This window comes from Salvelinus fontinalis, chromosome 30 (genome assembly GCF_029448725.1).
Source record: "Salvelinus fontinalis isolate EN_2023a chromosome 30, ASM2944872v1, whole genome shotgun sequence".
In the NCBI taxonomy this organism is placed as follows: Eukaryota; Metazoa; Chordata; class Actinopteri; order Salmoniformes; family Salmonidae; genus Salvelinus; species Salvelinus fontinalis.
This window is the reverse complement of record NC_074694.1, coordinates 13199526-13224908: the sequence shown is the minus strand read 5'-3', so window position 1 is coordinate 13224908 and position 25383 is coordinate 13199526. Positions and strand designations below refer to the sequence as shown.

The window sequence follows — 25383 nt, the reverse complement described above, 5'->3', positions numbered from 1 at the left end:
TTGAAAAATCCTTTGGGATGAATTGGAACACCGACTGCGAGCCAGGCATTGCGCATGTTGACCACTTTGCTGCTGAGCCATTGTTGCTCCTAGACGTTTCCACTTCACAGTAACAGCACTTACAGTTGACAGGGGAAGCTCTAGCAGGGCAAAAATTTGACGAACTGACTTGTTGGAAAGGTGGCATCCTATGACGGTGCCACGTTGAAAGTCACTGAGCTTTTCAGTAAGGCCATTCTACTGCCAATGTTTGTCTATGGAGATTGCATGGCTGATTGCTTGATTTTATACACCTGTGTCAGCAACGGGTGTGGCTGAAATAGTCAAATCTTACAAATTGGAAGGGGTGTCCACATACTTTTGAATATATAGTGTGTGTGTGTGTCAACCCCATCCCTTATTAAAGAACAAAAACTCTCAACATATCTTTTAAAAAACAACACACTCTGTGCAGTACTTCTATTGTGAGTGTGACTATCAATCCTTAGTCTGGGTGCCAGTCTTCATGTGTCACTATAGCGACGTCTATAAAATAGCTCATATTAAAGCTCCTTTGTCATGTTTCCGATGAAACAAAAACACACGAACATCAAGGTTTTAGGATCCTCAGGAGATCGCTAAGTGTACACGTCACAAAAGGCACCCTATTCGCTATACTAGGTCCCCTTGTCAAAAGTAGTGCTCTAAACAGGGAATAGGGTGTCATTTGGGACGTATGCCAGTATAGAGAGTTAGACGGTAGTGTTGGTCTTACGTCCAGCAGCAGACACACTACTTCAGTCTTGCCGTAGAGGGCAGCCTCGTGCAGACAGGTGCCAGCCTTAGTGGTTCTGTTGATGTCTATACCAGCCTTCAGTAGCACCCTGAGACGGGACAAACACAGACAGGAAGTTTAGCACAGACAGACAGACAGACAGGAAGTTTAGCACAGACAGACAGACAGACAGACAGACAGACAGTTTAGCACAGACAGACAGACAGACAGACAGTTTAGCACAGACAGACAGACAGACAGACAGACAGACAGTTTAGCACAGACAGACAGACAGACAGACAGACAGACAGACAGACAGTTTAGCACAGACATACAGACAGACAGACAGACAGTTTAGCACAGACAGACAGACAGACAGACAGACAGACAGACAGACAGTTTAGCACAGACAGACAGACAGACAGACAGACAGACAGACAGTTTAGCACAGACAGACAGACAGACAGACAGACAGACAGACAGACAGACAGACAGACAGACAGGAGGAGCCAGCTGTAGGAATGCGTAGAGCATCAGATCCAGACAGCTGTGTGTGGAGGAGGACATCTGGGCTGGCATCCCATGTGGAACACTATTCCCTACAGGATGCTCTACTTTTGACCAGAGACACAACGTTGTGCACTATGTGGGGATTATGGTGCAATTTAGGACACAAGCCTGGTACGGGGAGGGAACGTCAGAGAGATGATTCACAGACTTCCACACCACCGGGAATATAAGGGAGGGAAGGAGAGGGTAGAGGAGATAGAGGAGAGAAGGGTAGAGGAGAAAGATAGGGGAGGGTAGAGCAGAAAAATAGAGGAGAGGGAAAATTAGAGGAAGGAGAGAGAGAGGAGGGAGCGAGGACGAGGAGAGGGGAGAGAAGAGGTGAGGAGTAAGAAGGAGTAGAAAAAGGAGAGGAAGAGGAGGAGATAGGGGAGGAGAAGAAGAGGGGGAGGAGATAAAAGGAGAGGGCGAGGAGGAGAAGAGGAGAAGAAGAGGAGGAAAGGGAGAGGAGGAGGAGGAGAAGGAGAGAGGAGAGATGAAAGGAGAGGAGGAGGAGAAGAGAGGAGATGAAAGGATAGGAGAAGGAGAGGAGAGAGGAGATGAAAGGAGAGGAGGTGAAGGAGAGGAGAGAGGAGAGATGAAAGGAGAGGAGGAGGAGAAGGAGATGAAAGGAGAGGAGGTGAAGGAGAGGAGAGAGGAGAGATGAAAGGAGAGGAGGAGGAGAAGGAGAGAGGAGATGAAAGGAGAGGAGGAGAAGGAGAGGAGATGAGGGGGAGTAAAGTGAAGGATAGCTGGTAACTCAGCATCTTAAAAGAGGTTTAATAATCACACTGAGCTGAAGTGAAAGGGAGGCTGCAAACTGACTCTTTTCTAAGACCTTATATCCCGCTGACCAGATATTTCATCCCTCCATCCACAACAAAGAGAGAGAAATCTGTATGAGGAACTAAAGTCTCACAAATGTAGTAGAGAAGGTAGAAAAGTTGTATCCCCCGTCTCTCTCTCTCTCCCATATATAATATGGCAGACACATTCCCCAACAGAAGCAGAATGTGTAAGAGGGATGGAGGGAAGGCTTATCCAGGGAATGTGGTGATTTAAGGCGTATGGGAATCATTAACAGCGTGTCAGAAACCCTTGAGGTTATGGGGTTCGAGGGTGGAGAGCCCAGTTACGCAATGTCAACACACAGACACACGGTCAGGGACAGTCACTCCTCTCACCTGATGATGTCTTTGTGTCCGTTGCGAGCGGCCAGGTGAAGGGGCGTGTTGGAGGAGGCATTGTCTAAACCGTCTAGCCCCTCCCCCTCCAACAGAGCTACCACCATGTTGCTGTTCAATAACAATTGAGCAACCTGAGAGAGAGAGAGAGAGAGAGAGAGAGAGAGAAAGAGAGAGAGAGAAAGAGAGAGAGAAAGAGAGAGAGAGAGAAAGAGAGAGAGAGAGAGAGAGAGAGAGAGAGAGAGAGAGAGAGAGAGAGAGAGAGAGAGAGAGAGAGAGAGAGAGAGAGAGGAGAGAGAGAGGGGTGTAGAGGTATAGAAGCAGTGAAGAGTAAAGGAGTGAAAGAGAGAGATGGAGAGAGAGACATAAAAACAGAAAGATGAGCTTAGTATCATTGAAAGTCCAAATGGATACATTTAATTTGTGTATTACATACATGTATATTTTATGGGGCCACATAAACCCTGCCCAGCAACTGTCCACGCACTGGCTGTCTAAAGATACCCCTGCTACAGTAACTAAAACCCTAACTGTAAGAGAGGGGGGGTGGGAGACCGACCATAGTAACAAAGACCTTAAAACAGAGAGAGAGAGAGACAGAGAACAAACACCATCGTAAATACAACCCACATTTATTTGCACATCGTTACAACACTGTATATAGACATAATATGACATTTGAAATTTCTTTATTCCTTTGGAACTTCTGTGAGTGTAATGTTTACTGTTAATTTTTATTATCTACTTCACTTGCTTTGGCTATGTTAACATATGTTTCCCATTCCAATAAAGCCCCTTGAAGGAAGGAAGGGGGGGAAGAGAGAGAGAGAGAGAGAGAGAGAGAGAGAGAGAGAGAGAGAGAGAGAGAGAGAGAGAGAGAGAGAGAGAGAGAGAGAGAGAGAGAGAGAGAGAGAGAGAGAGAGAGAGAGAGAGAGAGAGAGAGACACAGAGAGAGAGACACAGAGAGAGAGACACAGAGAGAGAGACACAGAGAGAGAGACACAGAGAGAGAGACACAGAGAGAGAGACACAGAGAGAGAGACACAGAGAGAGAGAGAGAGAGAGAGAGAGACACAGAGAGAGAGAGAGAGAGAGAGAGAGAGAGAGAGAGAGAGAGAGAGACACACAGAGAGACACACAGAGAGAGACACAGAGAGAGAGACACAGAGAGAGAGACACAGAGAGAGAGACACAGAGAGAGAGACACAGAGAGAGAGACACAGAGAGAGAGACACAGAGAGAGAGACACAGAGAGAGAGACACAGAGAGAGGAGAGAGAAAGTGTGTGAGAGAAAGGAAGAGAGAGACAGAGACAGAGAGAGAGAGAGAGAAACTACAGTAACAAAGACCTTAACTGACTCAGCCTGTTCTGCAATTCACAGGGCCAGAAGATTACACAGGCATGTGTGTGTGTGTGCGTGTGTGTTTGCGTGCATGTCTGCATGTGTGTGCGAATTCAACTTTGGCTAAATCTTAATTACTGGGGCAGCTAAACATTTAATGACAAGACAGCCATAACTGTGACAGAGAAACATACATTAGTAAAAGGAATTTAAAGGGATTTTGTAGTATGTGTGTGTACAATACATCAGTTTGTGTGTGCGTGTCTCTGTGTGTTTATCTGTGTGTCTGTGTACAATACATCAGTGTGTGAGTGTGTGTGTTTATCTATGTGTCTGTGTACAATACATCAGTGTGTGAGTGTCTATGTCTATGTGTATGTGTATGTGTATGTGTATGTGTATGTGTGTGTGTGTGTGTGTGTGTCCTTGCCTGTCCAGAGAGCAGAACTGAAACTCATGCCCCGTTAGCAGAAACAGGTTTATTTTAGTTGGTAGTTAATCTGAGCTCTGTGAGATGTTTGACAGATACATACCCCTCTATTCATCACACACCCTCTATGAGACAAACTCCGCACAAATACACACTCACATACACACTCCACTCCACAAACACACATACACTCCACACAAATACACACTCACATACACACTCCACAAACACACTCCACACAAATACACACTCACATTAACACTCCACTCTACAAACACATGTACACTCCACACAAATACACACTCCACACACACATATATACACAAACTCCACACACATATACACTCCACACACACACATTGACAATCCACACACACTCCTCTTCTTCAGTTGAAGTTGGAAGTCTACATATACTTACATTGGAGTCATTAAAACTAATTTGTGGAGTGGTTGAAAAACTTCTTAACAAACTATAGTTTTGGCAAGTCGGTAAAGACATCTACTGTGGGCATGACACAAGTAATTTTTCCAACAATTGTTTACAGACAGATTATTTCACTTATAATTCGCTGTATCACAATTCCAGTGGGTCAGAAGTTTACATACACTAAGTTGACTGTGCCTTTAAACAGCTTGGAAAATTCCAGAAAATGATGTCATGGCTTTAGAAGCTTCTGATAGGCTAATTGACAATTTGAGTCAATTGGAGGTGTACCTGTGGATGTATTTCAAGGCCTACCTTCAAACTCAGTGCCTCTTTGCTTGACATCATGGAAAATCAAATGAAATCAGCCAAGACCTGGTATGGTAGACCTCCACAAGTCTGGTTCATCCTTGGGAGCAATTTCCAAAAGTCCTGAAGGTACCACGTTCATTTGTACAAACAATAGTACGCAAGTATAAACACCATGGGACCACGCAGACGTCATACCGCTCATGGAAGAGGTGCATTCTGTCTCCTAGAGATGAACGTACTTTTGTGCGAAAAGTGAAAACAATCCCAGAACAACAGCAAAGGACCTTGTGAAGATGCTGGAGGAAACAGGTACAAAAGTATCTATATCCACAGTAAAACGAGTCCTATATCGACATAAACTGAAAGGCCGCTAAGCAAGGAAGAAGCCACTGCTCCAAAACCATCATTAAAAACCAAACTAATAACTGCACACGGGGACAAATATTATACTTTTTGGAGAAATTTCCTCTGGTCTGATGAAACAAAAATAGCACTGTGTTTGGAGGAAAAAGGGGGATGCTTGCAAACTGAAGAAAACCAATCGTGAAGCACGGGGGTGGCAGCATCATGTTGTGGGGGTGCTTTGCTGCAGGTGGGACTGGTGCACTTCATAAAATAGATGGAATCATGAGACAGGAAAATCATGTGGATATGTTGAAGCAACATCTCAAGACATCAGTCAGGAAGTTAAAGCTTGGTTGCAAATGGGTCTTCCAAATGGACAATGACCCCAAGCATACTCCCAAAGTTGTTGCAAAATGGCTTAAGGACAACAAAGTCAAGGTATTGGAGTGGCATTCACAAAGCCCTGACCTCAATCCTATAGAAAATGTGTGGGCAGAACTGAAAAGGTGTGTGCGAGCAAGGAGGCCTACAAACCTGACTCAGTTACACCAGCTCTGTCAGGAGGAATGGTCCAAAATTCACCCAACGTATTGTGGGAAGCTTGTGGAAGGTTACCCGAAATGCTTGACCCAAGTTAAACAATTTAAAGGCAATGCTACCAAATACTAATTGAGTGTATGTAAACTTCTGACCCACTGGGAATGTGATGAAAGAAATAAAAGCTGAAATAAATCACTCTACTATTATTCTGACATTTCACATTCTTAAAATAAAGTGGTAATCCTAACTGACCTAAAACAGGGATTTTTTACTAGGATTAAATATCAGGAATTGTGAAAAACTGAGTTTAAATGTGTTTGGCTATGGTGTATGTAAACTTCCAACTTCAACTGTATACAATCCACACACACACACACACACACACACACTTTCTGTGGGAGTTAACAGGAATATATGGGAATTAATATTAATGCCATTTAAATGTAGATGTTTTTTGCATTGGATATATTTACCATATCATATGGAGACAGAAACATAAACCATTTACCTTACCATAAGTAGACATAATTGCAAATGATTCAATCCTTCCAAAAATAAATGTCAAATTATATTTAGTTACAAATTGAACTTCAATTAAATGAGTTAAATCATCCCATGTGATGAGTCCACTGAACAACAAAAGAAAGGGAATATTGAATGATCCCCAATGATCCATCGCATCTCCCAAACACGTTTTCCTGGACCTCCTCAATGTCCACCTCTTGAACGTCAGACTCTGAGGCTTCATCTTCACTGTCACTTTCCAACCTTGTTGAGGATGGCTCGTTGTCAGGCTCAAAAGCCTCAAATTTGCCCGGATGGCCACCAATTTTTCAACCCTTGTATTAGTCAGCCTGTTGCGTGCTTTGGTGTGTGTGTTCCCAAACAAGGACCAGTTGCGCTCTGAGGCGGCTGATGTTGATGGGATTTGGAGGATGATAGAGACAACAAGGGAAAGAGCCTCAGATGAACAAAGTCCCTTCCACCAGGTGGCTGATGAGATATGTTGGCACGCCTGCCGGCAGGTAGCCTAGTGGTTAGAGCGTTGGACTAGTAACCGAAAAGTTGCAAGATCGAATCCCCCGAGATGACAAGGTAAAAATCTGTCGTTCTGCCCCTGAACAAGGAAGTTAACCTGCCTTGTTCCTAGGCCATCATTGAAAATAAGAATTTTTTCTTAATAACCTCTGGGAAATAGGGGGCGCTGTTTTCACTTTGGGAAAAAATCGTGCCCAAATGAAATGGCCTCGTACTCTGTTCTAGATCATACGATATGCATATTATTATTACTATTGGATAGAAAACACTCTGCAGTTTCTAAAACTGTTTGAATTATATCTGTGAGTAAAACAGAACTCATTTGGGAGCAAACTTCCAAACAGGAAGTGAAAATTCTGAAAAAATGGGGCTCTGTGTCAGGCCTTGCCTATTCAATTGCCTTATATTTATGGATCTGTATGCACTTCATACGCCTTCCACTAGATGTCAACAGGCAGTAGAATGTTGAATAGGGTGTCTAGCTTGATGTGAGACCGAATGAGAGCTTTTGGAGTGACAGGTCCGCCCTATTGGCAGTATTTAGCCGCGCACCAGGGAACACCACATTGTCTTCTGAAATGCGTTAGGTATACCCGACGAAATGCTCCGTCTTGGACTTTATTGGATACATATGAGAAAAAGATCATAAAGATGGATTTTCAACCGCGTTTGACCAGTTTATTCGACGTTTATTGTGACTTTTGGAATTTTTCGTTCCATGCGCCAAGAGTTGATGGACATGTGCCCGCCACAATGCTAGCCAAAGTTGCTAATTCGACAGAAGAAATGGACATTCTAAAACAAAACAATGATTTATTGTGGAACTAGGACTCCTAGCACTACATTCTGATGGAAGATCATCAAAGTTAAGAGAATGTTTATGATGTTATTTCGTATTTTTGTGGAATATGTTGGCTCCAACATGGCGGAGAATGGCTGGCCTCTGTCTCAGAATATTGCATTCTGTACTTTGTACTAAAGTAATTTTTTGAAATCTAACACAGCGGTTGCATTAAAAACCAGTGAATCTTTCATTTGCTGTACAACATGTATTTTTTAGCAAAGTTTATGATGAGTATTTTGGTTAGATTACGTGACTGTCTGAAATTTCTCCTGACAATTTGGTGCATTATGGCGCCGTATTCACAATGTAAAACCAGGATTTGTAGCTATAAATATGCACATTTTCGAACAAAACATAAATGTATTGTATAACATGATGTTATAAGACTGTCATCTGATGAAGTTGTTCAAAGGTTAGTGATTCATTCTATCTCTATTTGTGGGTTTTGTGAAAGCTACCTTTGCGGTGGAAAAATGGTGTTGTGTTTTTGGATATTGTGGTGAGCTAACAAATATGTTGTGTTTTCGCTGTAAAACACTTCAAAAAAAATCGGAAATATTGGCTGGATTCACAAGATGTTTATCTTTCATTTGCTGTACAACATGTATTTTTCATAAATGTTTTATGATGAGTATTTATGTATTTCACGTTGTTCTCTGTAATTATTCTGGCTGTTTTGGTGCTATTTGTGACAGTGGCTGCAATGTAAAACTACGATTTATACCTATAAATATGCAAACTTTCGAACAAAACATAAATGTATTGTATAACATGATGTTATAAGACTGTCATCTGATGAAGCTGTTCAAAGGTTAGTGATTAATTTTATCTCTATTTGTGGGTTTTGTGAAAGCTATGTTTGCGGTGAAAACATGGCGTTGTGTGTTTGGCTATTGTGGTGAGCTAACAAATATATATATCGTGTTTTCGCTGTAAAACATTTTAAAAAAATCGGACATGCTGGCTGGATTCACAAGATGTTAATCTTTCATTTGCTGTATTGGACTTGTGATTTCATGAAATTATATTATATCCCTGTGGCGCAAGGCTAGGCTATGCTAGTCAGCGTTTCTGATGAGGAAGATCCCAGATCCGGGAGGGTGAATCGGTAGAGGTTTATTCTTAACTGACTTGCCTAGTTAAAGGTAAAGGTAGGTAAATAAAAAAAATATTGCATCTCCATCCCAAAGCCCTTGCTTGGAAGTGTACTTCGTCAAACTGCCAAAAATCTTGCCCTCAATTGTAAATGTTTTGCTTGAGTCGTTATGACATTATAACTACTTACATTTGCTTCCCCCGTAATGTTTTGTCAGCCATCTTTGCTAAAGAAAGTCACCAGGGACGGGTGGCTCGCGTCAATTTCGTCATTGGAACCACTCGATACGATTGGTCATATAAAAACCTTGGGAACCAAATGCATAATGAGTGCTCTAACTCCCCCTTGTGGTGGTCTGGAACAATGAAGCCGTGATGCTGGGTACCTCTAAGTCCCACGGTGTAACCTTTAAAGGAGGAACCACTGTATATCAATCTACAAGCAGTGTCTGAACATCAGACAGGATGGCATTGTCTCCCTCAATCTGTGCAATGGCTACTGCTATAGGTTTCAGGAGTTTAAGGCTGATTACCACTCTCTCCCAAAATACATCATCCAGGAGGATCATCTTGATGGGGCTGTCCATATCGGCAGACTGTGATATGGCCATTTCTTGGGGGAGACTCCTTCCCCTCCAGGAGACTGTCAAACATGATGACAACACCACCCCAACTGGTGTTGCTAGGCAGCTTCAATGTGATGCTCTTATTCTTCTCACTTTGCTTGGTGAGGTAGATTCCTGCAATAACTTGATGACCCTTCACATACCTAACCATTTCCTTGGCTCTCTTGTAGTGTATCCATTGTTTTCAGTGCCACGATGTCCTTGAGGAGCAGATTCAATGCCTGAGCAGCACAGCCAATGGGTGTGATGTGAGGGTAGGACTCCTCCACTTTAGACCAAGCAGCCTTCATGTTCACAGCATTGTCTGTCACCAGTCCAAATACCTTCTGTGGTCCAAGGTCATTGATGACTGCCTTCAGCTCATCTGCAATGTAGAGACCAGTGTGTCTGTTGTCCCTTGTGGCTATGCTCTTGTAGAATACTGGTTGAGGGGTGGAGATGATGTCGTGAATTATTCCTTGCCCACGAACATACGACCACCCATCAGAGATGATTGCAGTACAGTCTGCTTTCTCTTTGATTTGCTTGACCTTCACTTGAACTCCTGTTGACCTCTGCATCCAGCAAATGAGTAGATAAAGTATGCCTGGTTGGAGGGGTGTATGCTGGGTGAAGAACATTCAGAAATCTCTTCCAATACACATTGCCTGTGAGCATCAAGAGGTGAACCAGTTGCATACACAGCTCGAGCAAGACATTCATCAGCATCTCTCTGACTACATTCCTCCATTGAGTCAAAAAACTTCTGATTCCAGGAGAACCATGAGCTGTTGCTATCGATAGGGTGTCTGATTCATAATTTTCACCTCGAATAGAAGTAGAGGGACTTTTGTCAGAGGTTGCTTGTTATGAGCGCTGAGGGAACTTTATGCACTTAGAAAGATGATTCTGTGTCACGCCCTGGCCTTAGTATTCTTTGTTTTCTTTATTATTTTAGTTAGGTCAGGGTGTGACATGGGGAATGTTTATGTGTTGTTGGTTTTGGGTGTTTATGGTAAAGGGGTTGTGTATAGTATATGGGTTTGTGTGGAGTACATGTTTCTAGTATTGTCTATGTATGTTTAGTTGTCTAGGAGAGTCTATGGTTGCCTGAATGAGTTCCCAATTAGAGACAGCTGATTTCGGTTGTCTCTGATTGGGAGCCTTATTTAGGGTAGCCATAGGCTCTCATTGGTTGTGGGTAATTGTCTATGTAGAACGTTTGTAGCCTGTATGTATGTGAACAACGTTTGTAGCTTCACGGTCGTTTTGTTGTTTTGTTAGTTTGTATAGAGTTTTGTGTCGTGTTCATCTTCGTGTTGTTAAATAAAAGAAGATGGCTTATTTTCCAACTGCTGCATTTTGGTCCGTCAATCCGCCACACGATCGTGACAGAATTACCCACCATAGGACCAAGCGGCATGGAAGGCGGCAACAGGACCTACCTACAAAGGATTTCTGGAGATGGGAGGAAATTCTAGACGGGAGAGGACCCTGGTCACAGCCAGGGGAATATCACTGCCCCAAGGCAGAGATTGAGGCAGCACGGCGACACGGGAGGAAGCCCAAGAGACAGCACAAATTTTTTTTTGGAGGGGGGCACTTGGAGCAGTCGGCGAAGTTGAGGGGTGAGTCTGAGTGTGTCGAGGAGTTATTGGACAGATTGGAGGAGAGTGAACGAAGGGGAGATTATGAGACATTCGAAGAGTTGTTGACGAAATTGGAGGAGAGTGAAGAGAGAGAGCTGTTGGTTTGGCAGAGTATGCAATGCATTCTTCCTGAGGAGCGTATTAGCTGTCCGATGCCACCTGTGTCAGTTCCTCGTACTCAGCCTGAAACTCGTGTTAAAGTTCCGGAAGATTTGATGCCGGCTATACACACCAGGTCTCCAGTACACCTTCACAACCCGGTGTGTCCTGTTCCTACTTTTTGCACTCATCCTGAGATGCATGTCCCCAGCCCTGTACCACTAGTTCCGGCACCAAGCACTAGGTCTAAGGTGCGTCTCCAGAGCCCTTTACGCACTGTTCCTGCTCCCCGCACTAGCTTTGAGGTGCGTGTTTCCAGCCCATTACCACCAGTGCCTACACCACGCATCAAGCTTCCTGGGTGTCTCCAGAGCCCTGTTGTTCCTCCACGTACTAGCCCTGTGGTGCGTGTCTCCAGCACATTACCACCAGTGCCTACACCATGCACCAAGCCCTCTGTGTGTTTCCAGAGTCCTGTACGCACTGTTCCTTCTCCCCGTACTCGCCCTGATGTGCGGGTCCTCAGCCCGGTACCACCAGTACCGGTACCACGCACAAGGCCTATAGTACGCCTTGAGAGTCCAGTGTGCCCTGTTGCTGCTCCCCGCATTAGCCCTGAGATGCGTGTCCCCAGTCCGGTACCACCAGTTCCGGCCCCACGCACTAGGCCTAATGTGCGTCCCCAGGGTCCAGTATGCCCTGTTCCTGCTCCCCGCATTAGCCCTGAGATGCGTGTCCCCAGTCCGGTACCACCAGTTCCGGCCCCACGCACTAGGCCTAATGTGCGTCCCCAGGGTCCAGTATGCCCTGTTCCTGCTCCCCGCACTGGCCCTGAGATGCGTGTCCCCAGCCCGGTACCACCAGTTCCGGCACCACGCACTAGGCCTAATGTGCGCTCCCAGGGTCCAGTGTGCCCTGTTCCTTCTCCCCGCACTAGCCCTGAGATGCGTGTTCCCAGCCCGGTGCCACCAGTCCCGGCACCACGCACCAGGCCTACAGTGCGCCTCAGCCGGCAGGAGTCTGCCGTCTGCACAGCGATGACTGAACTGCCCGTCTCCCCAGCGCCATCTGAGCCATCCGTCTCCCCAGCGCCATCTGAGCCATCCGTCTCCCCAGCGCCATCTGAGCCATCCGTCTCCCCAGCGCCATCTGAGCCATCCGTCTCCCCAGCGCCATCTGAGCCATCCGTCTGCCATGAGCCTGCAAAGCCGCCCGTCTGCCATGAGCCTGCAAAGCCGCCCGTCTGCCATGAGCCTACTGAGCCGTCCGCCAGACAGGAGCCGCTAGAGCCGCCAGCCAGACAGGAGCCGCTAGAGCCGTCCGTCAGACAGGATCTGCCAGAGCCGCCAACCAGACAGGATCTGCCAGAGCCGCCAACCAGACAGGATCTGCCAGAGCCGCCAACCAGACAGGATCTGCCAGAGCCGCCAACCAGACAGGAGCAGCCAGATCAGTCAGCTAGCCATGAGCAGCCAGATCCGTCAGCCAGCCATGAGCAGCCAGATCCGTCAGCTAGCCATGAGCAGCCAGATCCGTCAGCCAGCCATGAGCAGCCAGATCCGTCAGCTAGCCATGAGCAGCCAGATCCGTCAGCCAGCCATGAGCAGCCAGATCCGTCAGCTAGCCATGAGCAGCCAGATCCGTCAGCTAGCCATGAGCAGCCAGATCCGTCAGCTAGCCATGAGCAGCCAGATCCATCAGCTAGCCATGAGCAGCCAGATCCGTCAGCTAGCCATGAGCAGCCAGATCCGTCAGCTAGCCATGAGCAGCCAGATCCGTCAGCCAGCCATGGGCCATCCCTCAGTCCGGAGCTGCAGTCCCTCAGTCCGGAGCTGCAGTCCCTCAGTCCCGGAGCTGCCATTCTTCAGTCCGGAGCTGCCCCTTATCCTGGTGCTGCCCCTTATCCTGGTGCTGCCCCTTACCCTGGTGCTGCCCCTTACCCTGGTACTGCCCCTTACCCTGGTACTGCCCCTGACCCTGGTACTGCCCCTTAGTCCGGAGCTGCCCCTTAGTCCGGAGCTGCCCCTTAGTCCGGAGCTGCCCCTTAGTCCGGAGCTGCCCCTTAGTCCAGAACTGCCCCTTAATGCAATGGGGTTAATGTGGAGAGGGGTCATTTTGAAGAAGCTAAGGAGGTGGTTAGGGACTGGGGTGAAGTGGGGACCACGACCAGAGCCGGAGCCGCCACCGTGGAGGGAAGCCCACCCAGACCCTCCCCTAGACTGTGTATGGTGCGCCCGGAGTTCGCGCCTCAAGGGGGGGGTTATGTCACGCCCTGGCCTTAGTATTCTTTGTTTTCTTTATTATTTTAGTTAGGTCAGGGTGTGACATGGGGAATGTTTATGTGTTGTTGGTTTTGGGTGTTTATGGTAAAGGGGTTGTGTATAGTATATGGGTTTGTGTGGAGTACATGTTTCTAGTATTGTCTATGTATGTTTAGTTGTCTAGGAGAGTCTATGGTTGCCTGAATGAGTTCCCAATTAGAGACAGCTGATTTCGGTTGTCTCTGATTGGGAGCCTTATTTAGGGTAGCCATAGGCTCTCATTGGTTGTGGGTAATTGTCTATGTAGAACGTTTGTAGCCTGTATGTATGTGAACAACGTTTGTAGCTTCACGGTCGTTTTGTTGTTTTGTTAGTTTGTATAGAGTTTTGTGTCGTGTTCATCTTCGTGTTGTTAAATAAAAGAAGATGGCTTATTTTCCAACTGCTGCATTTTGGTCCGTCAATCCGCCACACGATCGTGACATTCTGCATCTTTGTTGCATTCTTCACATATGATTTGGCACAGTATTTGCAAATGTACTCAGCTTTTCCTTCTATATTAGCTGCAGTGAAATGTCTCCACACATCAGATAGTGCCCATGGCATTTTCCTGTAAAGATTAGAAGAAGAAAAAAATGAAAAACCCCAAATACAATTCCATGTACAGATAAAAAGTTAAGCAGTTAGATTAAACAACTACTTTGTAAGATAAATGTTAAAATTAAACATGTATGGAAACAGGTGAATTAACACTCCACAGGTAGCAGGCCCAAGCAAGCTAAAACTTACATGGTAGTAAAAACTAACTAACTAGCAGAAAATGTTAACAAGTTAGAAATTATTTAAAAACACACTTTTATGTAGGCTACTAGTTAACAAAAAATAATGTATGTCATATTAAATATATTCACCCCTCCCAGTATTGTAATCAAAACTTACCAGAATGCATGTAGTCCTTGGCTCAAACATTGTAGTAGTGAGGGCTCAATAGCATCTCATTAGCATGCAAGATATTGAGAATCAGCTGTACATGTGATGGAAGAGTGCACTGCATATGTGAAGGAAGAATGCACTGTGCATGCAGAGGGTTGCAATTTCATTGAATTGGGGATAGTTTAACTAAAATATACCACATGATCTAGAATTGCCTTCTGAATCCCACAAAAAAAGGTTCACTGTTATAAGCTAACTTTTTTGATGAATTGTCCCATGGAAAACGTTTCAGGCCCTTTGCAACCTTACTCCACACACAAATACACACTCCACACACACATATACACGACACATATACACACGACACACACTCCACACATAACCACTTATACTGGTCTTTGATCACTGTTGTGTGTGTGAATATAACAGTTGTCGTCGGTGGAAGGAGAGGACCAAAGCGCAGCGTGGTTAGTGTTCATCTTATTTAATAAATCCAAAACTGAACACTTCAAATACAAAACAACAAAGTGAAAACCGAAACAGTTCTGTCTGGTGCAGACACACAAAGACTGAAAATAACCACCCACCAAAACCCAACAGAAAACAGCCTACCTAAACATGGTTCCCAATCAGGGACAACGATTGACAGCTGCCTCTGATTGAGAACCATATCAGGCCAAACACAGAAATAGAAAATCATAGAAAAACTAACATAGACAACCCACCTAACTCACGCCCTGACCATACTAAATCAAAAGATAAAACAAAGGAACTAAGGTCAGAACGTGACAGTGAAGGTGTGGGTTAAAGAGGGAAGTATTGTACATAAACAGCACATAGCAACAGTATATTAACTAAAATATATATATATATGAAAATAATGTACTTTACACACCAGAGGAGGCTGGTGGGTGGATATATAGGAGGACGGTCTCATTGGCTGGAACGGAATGAATGGAACCGTATCAAACACATGAAAGCCATTCCATCCATCATCTCCGTCAACCAGAAGTAAAATTCTCACGCAAAAATTTATCATTTTTGTTTTACTTCTGGGGGGCAGGAAGGAAGAGAAATCTCCTCCCTAGCAAACGGAAACTCTAGGCCAAACCCCTTCCTTCCTCTAATTTTACCCGTGTTTATCATGGCCAAAAAGGACATTTTTATTATATAGCCAATTTTGACTTTGTGGCAGTGGAATCTAGTGGAATTCGTTCATCATCCAGGCTTGAAAATCACAACATGAGTTTAAGCACCGCCTTCGCCCAATCCTGATTCGTCCAAATAATCAATGATGAAAACCCAAAACCAGGAACTACTACTGCACGTAATCACATAATTCTATGTGAGCATTGACAGATTCTCTCCGTTTCATCTGTCCACGAGAATCTGTCCACAACAGGTTTCATCCATTACAATAAACCCGTCCTCCTATATATCTGCCCACCAGCCTCCCCTGCTATACACACACACCTGCTGCTACCAGACTCTTATTATACACTGCCCCCCATCCCCAATACATGTGTAAATATTGGAATATTAATTGTGCCTTCCTGTATTATACTTATGATAAAAAGGTTATTATATTCTCCTGAGCCATTTACTTTTTATTCATATTATTATTTTCTATTATTTCGTACTGTTGTTTCATTGTCGCGAAGTAACCTGCAAGTAAGTAATTCGTTGGATAATGTATACCATATGTATCCTGTACAAAACTTGAAACTTGACTCACCTCGAGTCTGCCAAACTCACAGGCCAGGTCCAGAGGGGTCTTGTTGGCCTTGTTCACCAGACAGGGATTAGACTGGTGCTGGAGTAGCATCTCAGACTGATGGAGAGAGAGGGGGGAGGAGAGATAGGAGGGGGGGGAGAGAGGGAGAGAGAGAGGGGAGGAGAGAGGAGGGATAGAGAGAGGGAGAGAGGGAGAGAGAGAGAGGAGGATAGAGAGAGGGAGAGAGAGAGGGGGAGGAGAGAGAGGAGAGAGGGGGGATAGAGAGAGGGAGAGCGAGAGGAGCGAGGGGGGGATACAGAGAAGGAGAGAGAGAGGAGAGGGGGGGGCGGAGAAAGAGAGAGAGACCGAGAGAAACAGAGGGAGAGCGATAAAGACAGACAGGGGGAAAAAAAAAAGAGATAACACATGAATAAATATCATCCTTAAATAAATGCACATGAAAACACCCTTCCCTAAAGCATCTCTGTGGTTTATCTTCTTCTACAGAGACGTGAGATCCTCAGGGCGACACCAGTACCAGTCCTAACAGGGGCTTCTATTACAGAGAAATACCTCTGGCTTTGTTTCTGTCCCTGCTTTGTCCCATCACAATACAATACCTCAGAACTCTCCATGACCAGGTATGCTGCTGTGTGTGTGTGAACCCACCTCTCAGGTAGACTCACTACCTGGGTGTTAAAGACACTAAATACACACATTCCTTCTCCTTCCCAGTTAGTCTCAATACTTCACTCAGGGAATGTGTTATAAGATCCATTGCTGACCTGTTCACATCATGTAGTATCTTTCACTCACTGACCCCTAACACACACACACACACGCTGTCACACCTGGAAACACTATACAGACACTCACTGACTCTTACCTGTGTGTAGTCCAGCCAAATATTCAACATTCGAGTTGATTATTATTATTTTTTTTGAACCTTTATTTAACCAGCTAGGCCAGTTGAGAACAAGTTCTCATTTACAACTGCGACCTGGCTAAGATAAAGCAAAGCAGTGCGACACAAATAACACAGAGTTACACATAAACAAAGTACAGTCAATAACACAATAGAAAAATATATGTACAGTGTGTGCAAATATAGAAGAGTAGGGAGGTAAGGCAATAAATAGGCCATAGAGACGAAATAATTACAATTTAGCATTAACACAATAGTGATAGATGTGCAGATGATGATGTGCAAGTAGAGATACTGGGGTGCAAAAGAGTAAGAGGATAAGTAACAATATGGGGATGAGGTAGTTGGGTGTGCTATTTACAGATTAGCTATGTACAGGTACAGTGATCGGTAAGCTGCTCTGACAGCTGATGCTTAAAGTTAGATAGGGAGATATAAGACTCCAGCTTCAGTGATTTTTGCAATTCGTTCCAGTCATTGGCAACAGGAAGGAAAGGCGGCCAAAGGAAGTGTTGGCTTTGGGTATGACCAGTGAAATATACCTGCTGGAGCGCGTGCTGCGGGTGGGTGTTGACCAGTGAGCTGAGATAAGGCGGGGCTTTACCTAACAAAGACTTATAGATTACTTGGAGCCAGTGGGTGTGGCGACGAATATGTAGTGAGGGCCAGCCAACGAGAGCATACAGGTCGCAGCGGTGGATAGTATATGGGGCTTTGGTGACAGAACGGATGGAACTGTGATACACTACATGCAGTTTGCTGAGTAGAGTGTTGGAGGCTATTTTGTAAATTACATCTCTGAAGTCAAGGATCGGTAGGATAGTCAGTTTAACGAGGGTATGTTTGGCAGCATGAGTGAAGGAGGCTGTGTTGCAAAATAGGAAGCACTTTCTAGATTTAATTTTGGATTGGAGATGCTTAATGTGAGTATGGAAGGAGAGTTTACAGTCTTTTTTTTATATTTTTTTATTTTACCGTTATTTTACCAGGTAAGTTGACTGAGAACACGTTCTCATTTGCAGCAACGACCTGGGGAATAGTTACAGGGGAGAGGAGGGGGATGAATGAGCCAATTGTAAGCTGGGGATGATTAGGTGGCCATGATGGTTTGAGGGCCAGATTGGGAATTTAGCCAGGACACCGGGGTTAACACCCCTACTCTTACGATAAGTGCCATGGGATCTTTAATGACTTCAGAGAGTCAGGACACCCGTTTAACGTCCCATCCGAAAGACGGCACCCTACACTGTCTAACCAGACACCTAGGTATTTGTAGTTGTCCACATATTCTAAGTCAGAACCGTCTAGAGTAGTGATGCTAGTCGGGCGGCAGGGTGCGGGCACAATTGGTTGAAGAGCATGCACTTAGTTTTACTAGCATTTAAAAGCAGTTGGAGGCCACGGAAGGAGTGTTGTATGGCATTGAAGCTCGTTTTGAGGTTTGTTAGCACAGTGTCCAAAGAAGGGCCAGATGTATACAGAATGGTGTCGTCTGCGTAGAGGTGGATCAAAGAATAACCAGCAGCAAGAGCGACATCATTTATATATGCAGACAAAAGAGTCGGCCCGAGACTTGAACCCTGTGGCACCCCCATAGAGACTGCCAGAGGTCCGGACAACAGGCCCTCCAATTTGACACACTATCTGAGAAGTAGTTGGTGAACCAGGCGAGGCAGTCATTTGAGAAGCCAAGGCTATTGAGTCTGCCGATAAGAATGCGGTGATTGACAGAGTCGAAAGCCTTGGCCAGGTCGATGAAGACGGCTGCACAGTACTATCTTTTATCGATGGCGGTTATGATATCGTTTAGGACCTTGAGCTTGGCTGAGGTGCACCCATGACCAGCTCGGCAAACCGGTACCTGGTAGGTTCCTTGATAATTTGTGTGAGATTGAGGGCATCTATGCTTAGATTGTAGGATGGCCGAGCTGTTAAGCATGTCCCAGTTTATGTCACCTAACAGTACGAACTCTGAAGATAGATAGGGGGCAATCAATTCACCTATGATGTCCAAGGCACAGCTGGGGGCTGAAGGAGGTCTATAACAAGCGGCAAAGGTGAGAGACTTGTTTCTGGAAAGGTGGATTTTTAATAGTAGAAGCTCAAATTTTTGGGGCACAGACCTGGATAGTATGACAGAACTCTGCAGGCTCTCTCTGCAGTAGATTGCAACTCCGACCCCTTTGGCAGTTCCATCTTGTCGGAAAATGTTATAGTTAGGGATGGAAATGTCAGGATTTTTGGTGGCCTTCCTAAGCCAGGATTCAGACACGGCTAGGACATCCGGGTTGGCGGAGTGTGCTAAAGCAGTGAATAAAATAAACTAAGTTAATAAACTAACATTAACATGCATGAAACCAAGGCTTTTACGGTTACAGAAGTCAACAAATGAGAGTGCCTGGGGGATCGGAGTGGTGCTGGGGGCTGCAGGGGTTGACCTCTACATCACCAGAGGAACAGAGGAGAAGTTGGATAAGGGTACTGCTAAAGGCTATAAGAACTGGTCGTCTAGTGCGTTCGGAACAGAGAGTAAAAGGAGCAGATTTATGGGTGTGGAAGAATAGATTCAAGGCATAATGTACAGACAAGGGTATGGTAGGGTGTGAGTACAGTGGAGGTAAACCTAGGCATTGAGTGACGATGAGAGAGGTTTTGTCTCTAGAGACACCATTTAAGCCAGGTGAGGTCACCGCATGTGTGAGGGGGTGGAACAAAAAGGATAGCTAAGGCATATTGAGCAGGGCTGGAGGCTCTACAGTGAAATAAGACAATAATCCCCAACCAAAACAGCAATAGACAAGGCATATTGACATTAGGCAGAGGCATGTGTAACCGAGTGATCATAGGGTCCAGTGAGTAACTAGGCGAGCTGGAGACACAGCGATTCAGACAGCTAGCGGGCTGGGGTTAGCAGGCTAGCAGAATGGCCTATGGGGACGTTGCAATGGAAGAGCCTGTTGAAACCACCTCATACGGTTACGTTGGCAGACCAGTCATGATGGATCGGCGAGGCTCCGTGTCGGCAGTTAAGGGTCCAGGCCAATTGGCAAAAGAGGTATCGCAGCCCAAGAATTGGCCGATGGACCTCTTCGGCTAGCCGGGAGATCGGCCTAGCTCGAGGCTAGCTCCAGGCTAATTGGTTCTTGCTTCGGGACAGAGAAATTAGCCAGGAGTATCCACTCGGATAGCAGCTAGCTAGCTGCGATGATCCGGTGTAAAGATTCAGAGCTTGCGGTAGGAATCGGGAGATGTGGGAGAGAAACAGCAGTCCGATATGCTCTGGATTGATACTGCGCTGTGCAGACTGGCAGGAATTGACTGGGCTGAGGCTGGCTGATGTCCGAGTTAACGGTGATGACCGCTAGCAGTAGATAACTGACTACTAGCTAGTAGCTAGTTAGCTGGCTGGCTGCTGATGGGGGTTCTAAAGTATAGAAAATAGCAGATCCGTACCACATTGGGTGAGGCGGGTTGCAGGAGAGTATGTTCAGTCCGAAGATCGAAATTGAGATTAAAAATATAAAAAATATACACAAAATATATACGAAGAAAACGATATATACACGGGACGGGACAAGACAAAATAGACGTCCGACTGCTACGCCATCTTGGAATCAAAAAAGGAGTAATTAGTCATTTGTTTGTGTGTGTCTGTGCGTGCATGCATCTGGTCGTGTTTAACATCTCTTGCGGGGACCAGAAGTTCCCACAAGAATAGTCAACAAACCAAAATTGTTTGTAAACAAACTAAATTTGTCCCCATAAGGTCAGATACTATTTCTAGGGGGTTTAGGGTTAAGATTGGAATTAGTGTTAGATTTACGTTAAGGGTTAGGGAAAATAGGATTTTGTGTGTGTGCGCGAATGCGTCTGTCTGCGTGTGTTCATGTGTACTCACCACCTGGTAGTGTCCGTACTGTGCAGACAGGTGTAGAGGTATGTGTCCGTCCTGTGACAGCATGTTAACAGAGGCTCCAGCTCTCAGCAGCAGCAACACAGAGTCAGCTTTACCCTGCCACGCTGCATAATGTAGCGGACGCATACCTAGAGAGAGAAAGAGAAAGAGAGAAAGAGAGAGAGAGGACGAGAGCCGGTAAGTCATAAGATTGAAAAATTAAAGGGGCAATGTGGGATACAATCACGGATTTACCCTTTAATGACTTGTATTACTTGTTTATAATGGTTCGTAAGTGTTTTAAAACAGTTTTATAATAGCTTATAACCTCTCACCATTAATGTCTTTGATGTCCACAATGGCCTGAGCCTCCAGTAGTAGAGACAGCAGCTCAGTGGTGCCTGTTAGAGCTGCATGGTGTAACGCTGAAAACCTGAGAGAGAGAGAGAGGAGAGAGGAGAGAGGAGAGAGGAGAGAGGAGAGAGGAGAGAGGAGAGAGGAGAGAGGAGAGAGGAGAGAGGAGAGAGGAGAGAGGAGAGAGAGAGAGAGCGAGAAGAGAAGAGAGAGGAGAGAGAGAGGAGAGAGAAGGGATGGGGAGTGGAGGGAGGGAAAGTCTATTGTCACACTACTACTAATTTGCTGGGAATATTCTAGAAGCTTGTACAGCCTCCATACTGTCTGGTTTAGAAACAGGTCTTCCCCTTTCCCCTGGTTGGTTGGGGGGGGGGGGGGGGGGGGGGGGGGTCCAGGGTAAAATGAGTCTGCCATAAACAGGGAGGGTATACATCTAACTGAGGACTTCACAGGAGGTGAGCCTTCATGAAACATCAGGCTGGTGCAGACATGATGGGTGTGTTTGCATCAGGGGGTAGTATATTCCACAGAGGGACAAATGAAAGACATACATTTGGGCCCTTCATTCCTGGAGAGCAGGGTATTCCAGACTGTTGAAATACTGCTGTTCCAGCCTCAACCTTAAACCAAGGACCAGGTCCAAGCACCTGGGAATAAACTGACCAAGGTGCATCCCAAATGGCACCCTAGTCCTTATAAATGGGCCCTGGTCAAAAGCAGTGCACTACACGGGCAATAGGGTGCCATTTAAGATGCATGCCAAGAACAACAACCTCCATAACAATTTAGTATCAACAAGCTGGGGAAAAAATAAATAAATCAACAACTCATGATTGCAAGTAATATTTCAACTCAAGTATAGTAGGGTACCATGAAATGCTCTCATGTTGTGTGTGTGTGTGTGTGTCAGGGTACTGGTTGGCTGAATGACTGGAGTGGGGACAGTGATACAGCACACACGCACTTGAAGCTATCCTTCTATAAAAAAACTTGGCAAAAAAAGAAACGTCCCCTTTTCAGGACCCTGTCTGTCACGAACGTCGTCAGGGAAATGACCCTCCAGCATGACAATGCCACCAGCCATACTGCTCGTTCTGTGCGTGATTTCCTGCAAGACAGGAATGTCAGTGTTCTGCCATGGCCAGTGAAGAGCCTGGATCTCAATCCCATTGAGCACATCTGGGACCTGTTGGATCGGAGGGTGAGGGCTAGGGCCATTCCCCCATAAATGTCTGGGAACTTGCATGTGCCTTGGTAGAAGAGTGGGATATCATCTCACAGAAATAACTGGCAAATCTGGTCCAGTCCATGAGGAGGAGATGCACTGCAGTACTTAATGCAGCTGGTGGCCACACCAGATACTGACTGTTACTTTTGATTTTGTCTGTGGAACTTGTTCAGTTTATGTCTCAGTTGTTGAATCTTGTTATGTTCATACAAATATTTACACGTTAAGTTTGCTGAAAATAAGCACAGTTGACAATGAGAGGACTTCTTTTTCTGAGTTTATATGCCATTTAGCAACCGCTTTTGTCAAAGCGACTTACAGCGGAGTCACGCGTGAATATATTTTACGTATGGGTGGTCGCGCAAATCAAACCCACCATCTCTACCAACTGAGCTATAGAGGACCACACACATCGTACACCACAGAATAAAGCTAGGATTATTTAATATCCTAAATTCTGCCATGGGGAGGTTTGTGCAGTGAATTTGTGATGGTGGGTGGGAATAGGGGCTCCCGTGTGGTGCAGCGGTCTAAGGCACTGCATCTCAGTGCTACAGGCGTCACTACAGACCGTGGTTTGATCCCGGGCTGTATCACACCCGCCAGTGATTGGGAGTCCCATAGAGCGGTGCACGATTGGCTCAGCGTCGTCCATGTTAGGGGAGGGTTTGGCCCGGGGTAGGCCATCATAGTAAAATAAGAATATGTTCTTAACTGACTTGCCTAGTTAAATAAAGGTTAAATAAATAAAACTAGGATCGAATCATGTTCAGTATGAGTGTGTAATGTGCTGTGTCCCAAATGGTACCCTATTCCTCTATGGTCTTAGTTAAAAGTAGTGCCCTATATAGAGACAAGGGTGCCATTTGGGAGTGTCTAACAGTATCTAACTGGTGATCTACAAATTGTCAGATAAAAATCCATCCATATCAACCATGTATCATCTGTCTGTTTTCACTCCTTTAAACCCCCCCCCCCCCCCCCTCTCTCCATGCTGAGTGAGTGTTGATTTAGGGTGACTGGTCACTGTTTGTTCACCTCCCACTTCTTCCTTGTGGTCCCTAGGCATCACTGTCATCTATCATGCCCCCCTCTTGCTTAAAAAAACATGCACCCATACACACACACTGTGTCTGGTCTGTCTGCATACAGGTGTGACTGAGTGGTAAGTCTACAGTGAGAACCGACCACAACAGGCATCCGATAAAGATGAAGACCATGTCAAATCAAATCCAGTGTTAGAGTAACTTTTCCTCCACAGACATGGATTGCATTCCTCTGAGCCAAATAAGTGCAGAGAGAGGATAAACCTCAGCTATGCAAACACGAACACACAAGGCCATCTGACTCACACTCATTAGGAAACACATGCACACACATCTCTTACCCATCTGAGTCCTGATAGTTGATGTTGAGCCTCTTTGTGGAGCCCAGCAACTCTGAAAAACAAAGAGGGAGGGTGAAGGGAGGGATGGAAGGAGAGAGGGAAGGAGGGGGGAGATGGAAAAAGGATTTGGTGACATTTGTCTTTTCAACAGAACGCCTAGTGATCTTCCATCACGGCAGGGTCTCGGTTTTTACAGCAAGAGCTCACATGTTCCTGAAATAACATGTCAGAATGGCTGGAGGTTGCTCCCACTCTCTTCTCGCATACAGTGTTATGACAAAATTCTGCCAGCTGACTGATAACAAAACGTTTTTTTATTCCATGAATGGAAAACCCTAACTGAACCAGACTCGTCCTTAGCTTGCTCCGGATCGGTTGCTTAAGCTAAATCCTGTCCGCTCTTATGCCAATCACATACGGATAGTCAGAGGAATTGATTGGTTGAAGCACATACCTTGGACAAGGCTACCTGTCCTAATAGCCGACTCACCCCACAGCAGCCACATTGCCACTTGCCCTAGGCATTAGTGTCTGGTGAACAAGAGTTCTTGCCCCATATCTTCTCCTCTCTGACTTCCATGTAGCCAATAATTTTGTTACGTTATCCTTATTCATTAATTCAATCAATCCAGTCCTACCTCCACCCATACCATACTGTACGTTCTACCCCTCAGCTCCAGCTCCAGGGGCCTTTCCAGGGTCAGCCACCCCATCTAAAGCCTTTCTCTCTGGGCATTGACTCCTCTGCTAGCCCTGCTCTCAGAGCCAAGCTCAAGCCTCACTGAGCCCCTACCCAGTCTCTCATTCAGCAGGGACCATTCTTCCAACTCTGGCCTACTGGCTTCTCTCTCTCACTGGGCCATGCACAAAAATGTGTACACACACACACACACACACACACACACACACACACACGCACACACGAGTGTGAATGTTGTGACCAGTAGAAGAGAATGATCCTCAGACAGATCTCTTGGCATTGGTTTCAATCAATGAAACAGAACTTCTATTCTATTCCTACTGAATATTAACAGTGAATTCCTCCTCAATATCAACTCTGTCAATGTGGCTACTGTCTCACCAACTGCTTTTGACCCATGATATAAAAAGGGACACTTCAGGATTTTGGCAATCTTCCCCAGAGTCGGATTAACTCGTGGATATCATTTTTATATGTCTCTGCGTGCGGACTCTGGGGAAGTACTGTAGATCCCAAAGTATCCCTTTAAACCCAACCAAAAGTTATCATATTTCTTCATGTCAGTTTGAATGAGGTGTGTCATATAAGCCAGCCATTCACATGATGATTTCATGTTTCTACAGTGACAGGATAGTTCCACTCACACTGGGCGCGAGTACACACACACACACACACACACACACACACCACATTAGGCAGCTTTCCAAGTGGGGCCTAAATCACCCCAATGACAGCGAGAGAACAGAGCCTTTAAGAGTTCTAGTTAGAACATGAGCCA

General features: G+C 45.5%; 1 protein-coding gene across 3 annotated transcripts in view; it reads right to left on the bottom strand.

The window, feature by feature from the left end:
- LOC129828648 (caskin-2-like) overlaps positions 1-25383 on the bottom strand; it is a 123734-nt gene that overhangs the window by 58440 nt on the left and 39911 nt on the right. For all 3 annotated transcript variants that reach the window (XM_055889745.1, XM_055889743.1, XM_055889746.1), the window contains 6 exons: positions 23906-23957; positions 21272-21369; positions 20940-21085; positions 16138-16233; positions 2485-2618; positions 755-863 (listed from right to left, as the gene is read on the bottom strand). In XM_055889745.1, the coding sequence (XP_055745720.1) occupies positions 755-863; positions 2485-2618; positions 16138-16233; positions 20940-21085; positions 21272-21369; positions 23906-23957 (635 nt within the window). The remainder of the gene's footprint in view (positions 1-754; positions 864-2484; positions 2619-16137; positions 16234-20939; positions 21086-21271; positions 21370-23905; positions 23958-25383) is intronic.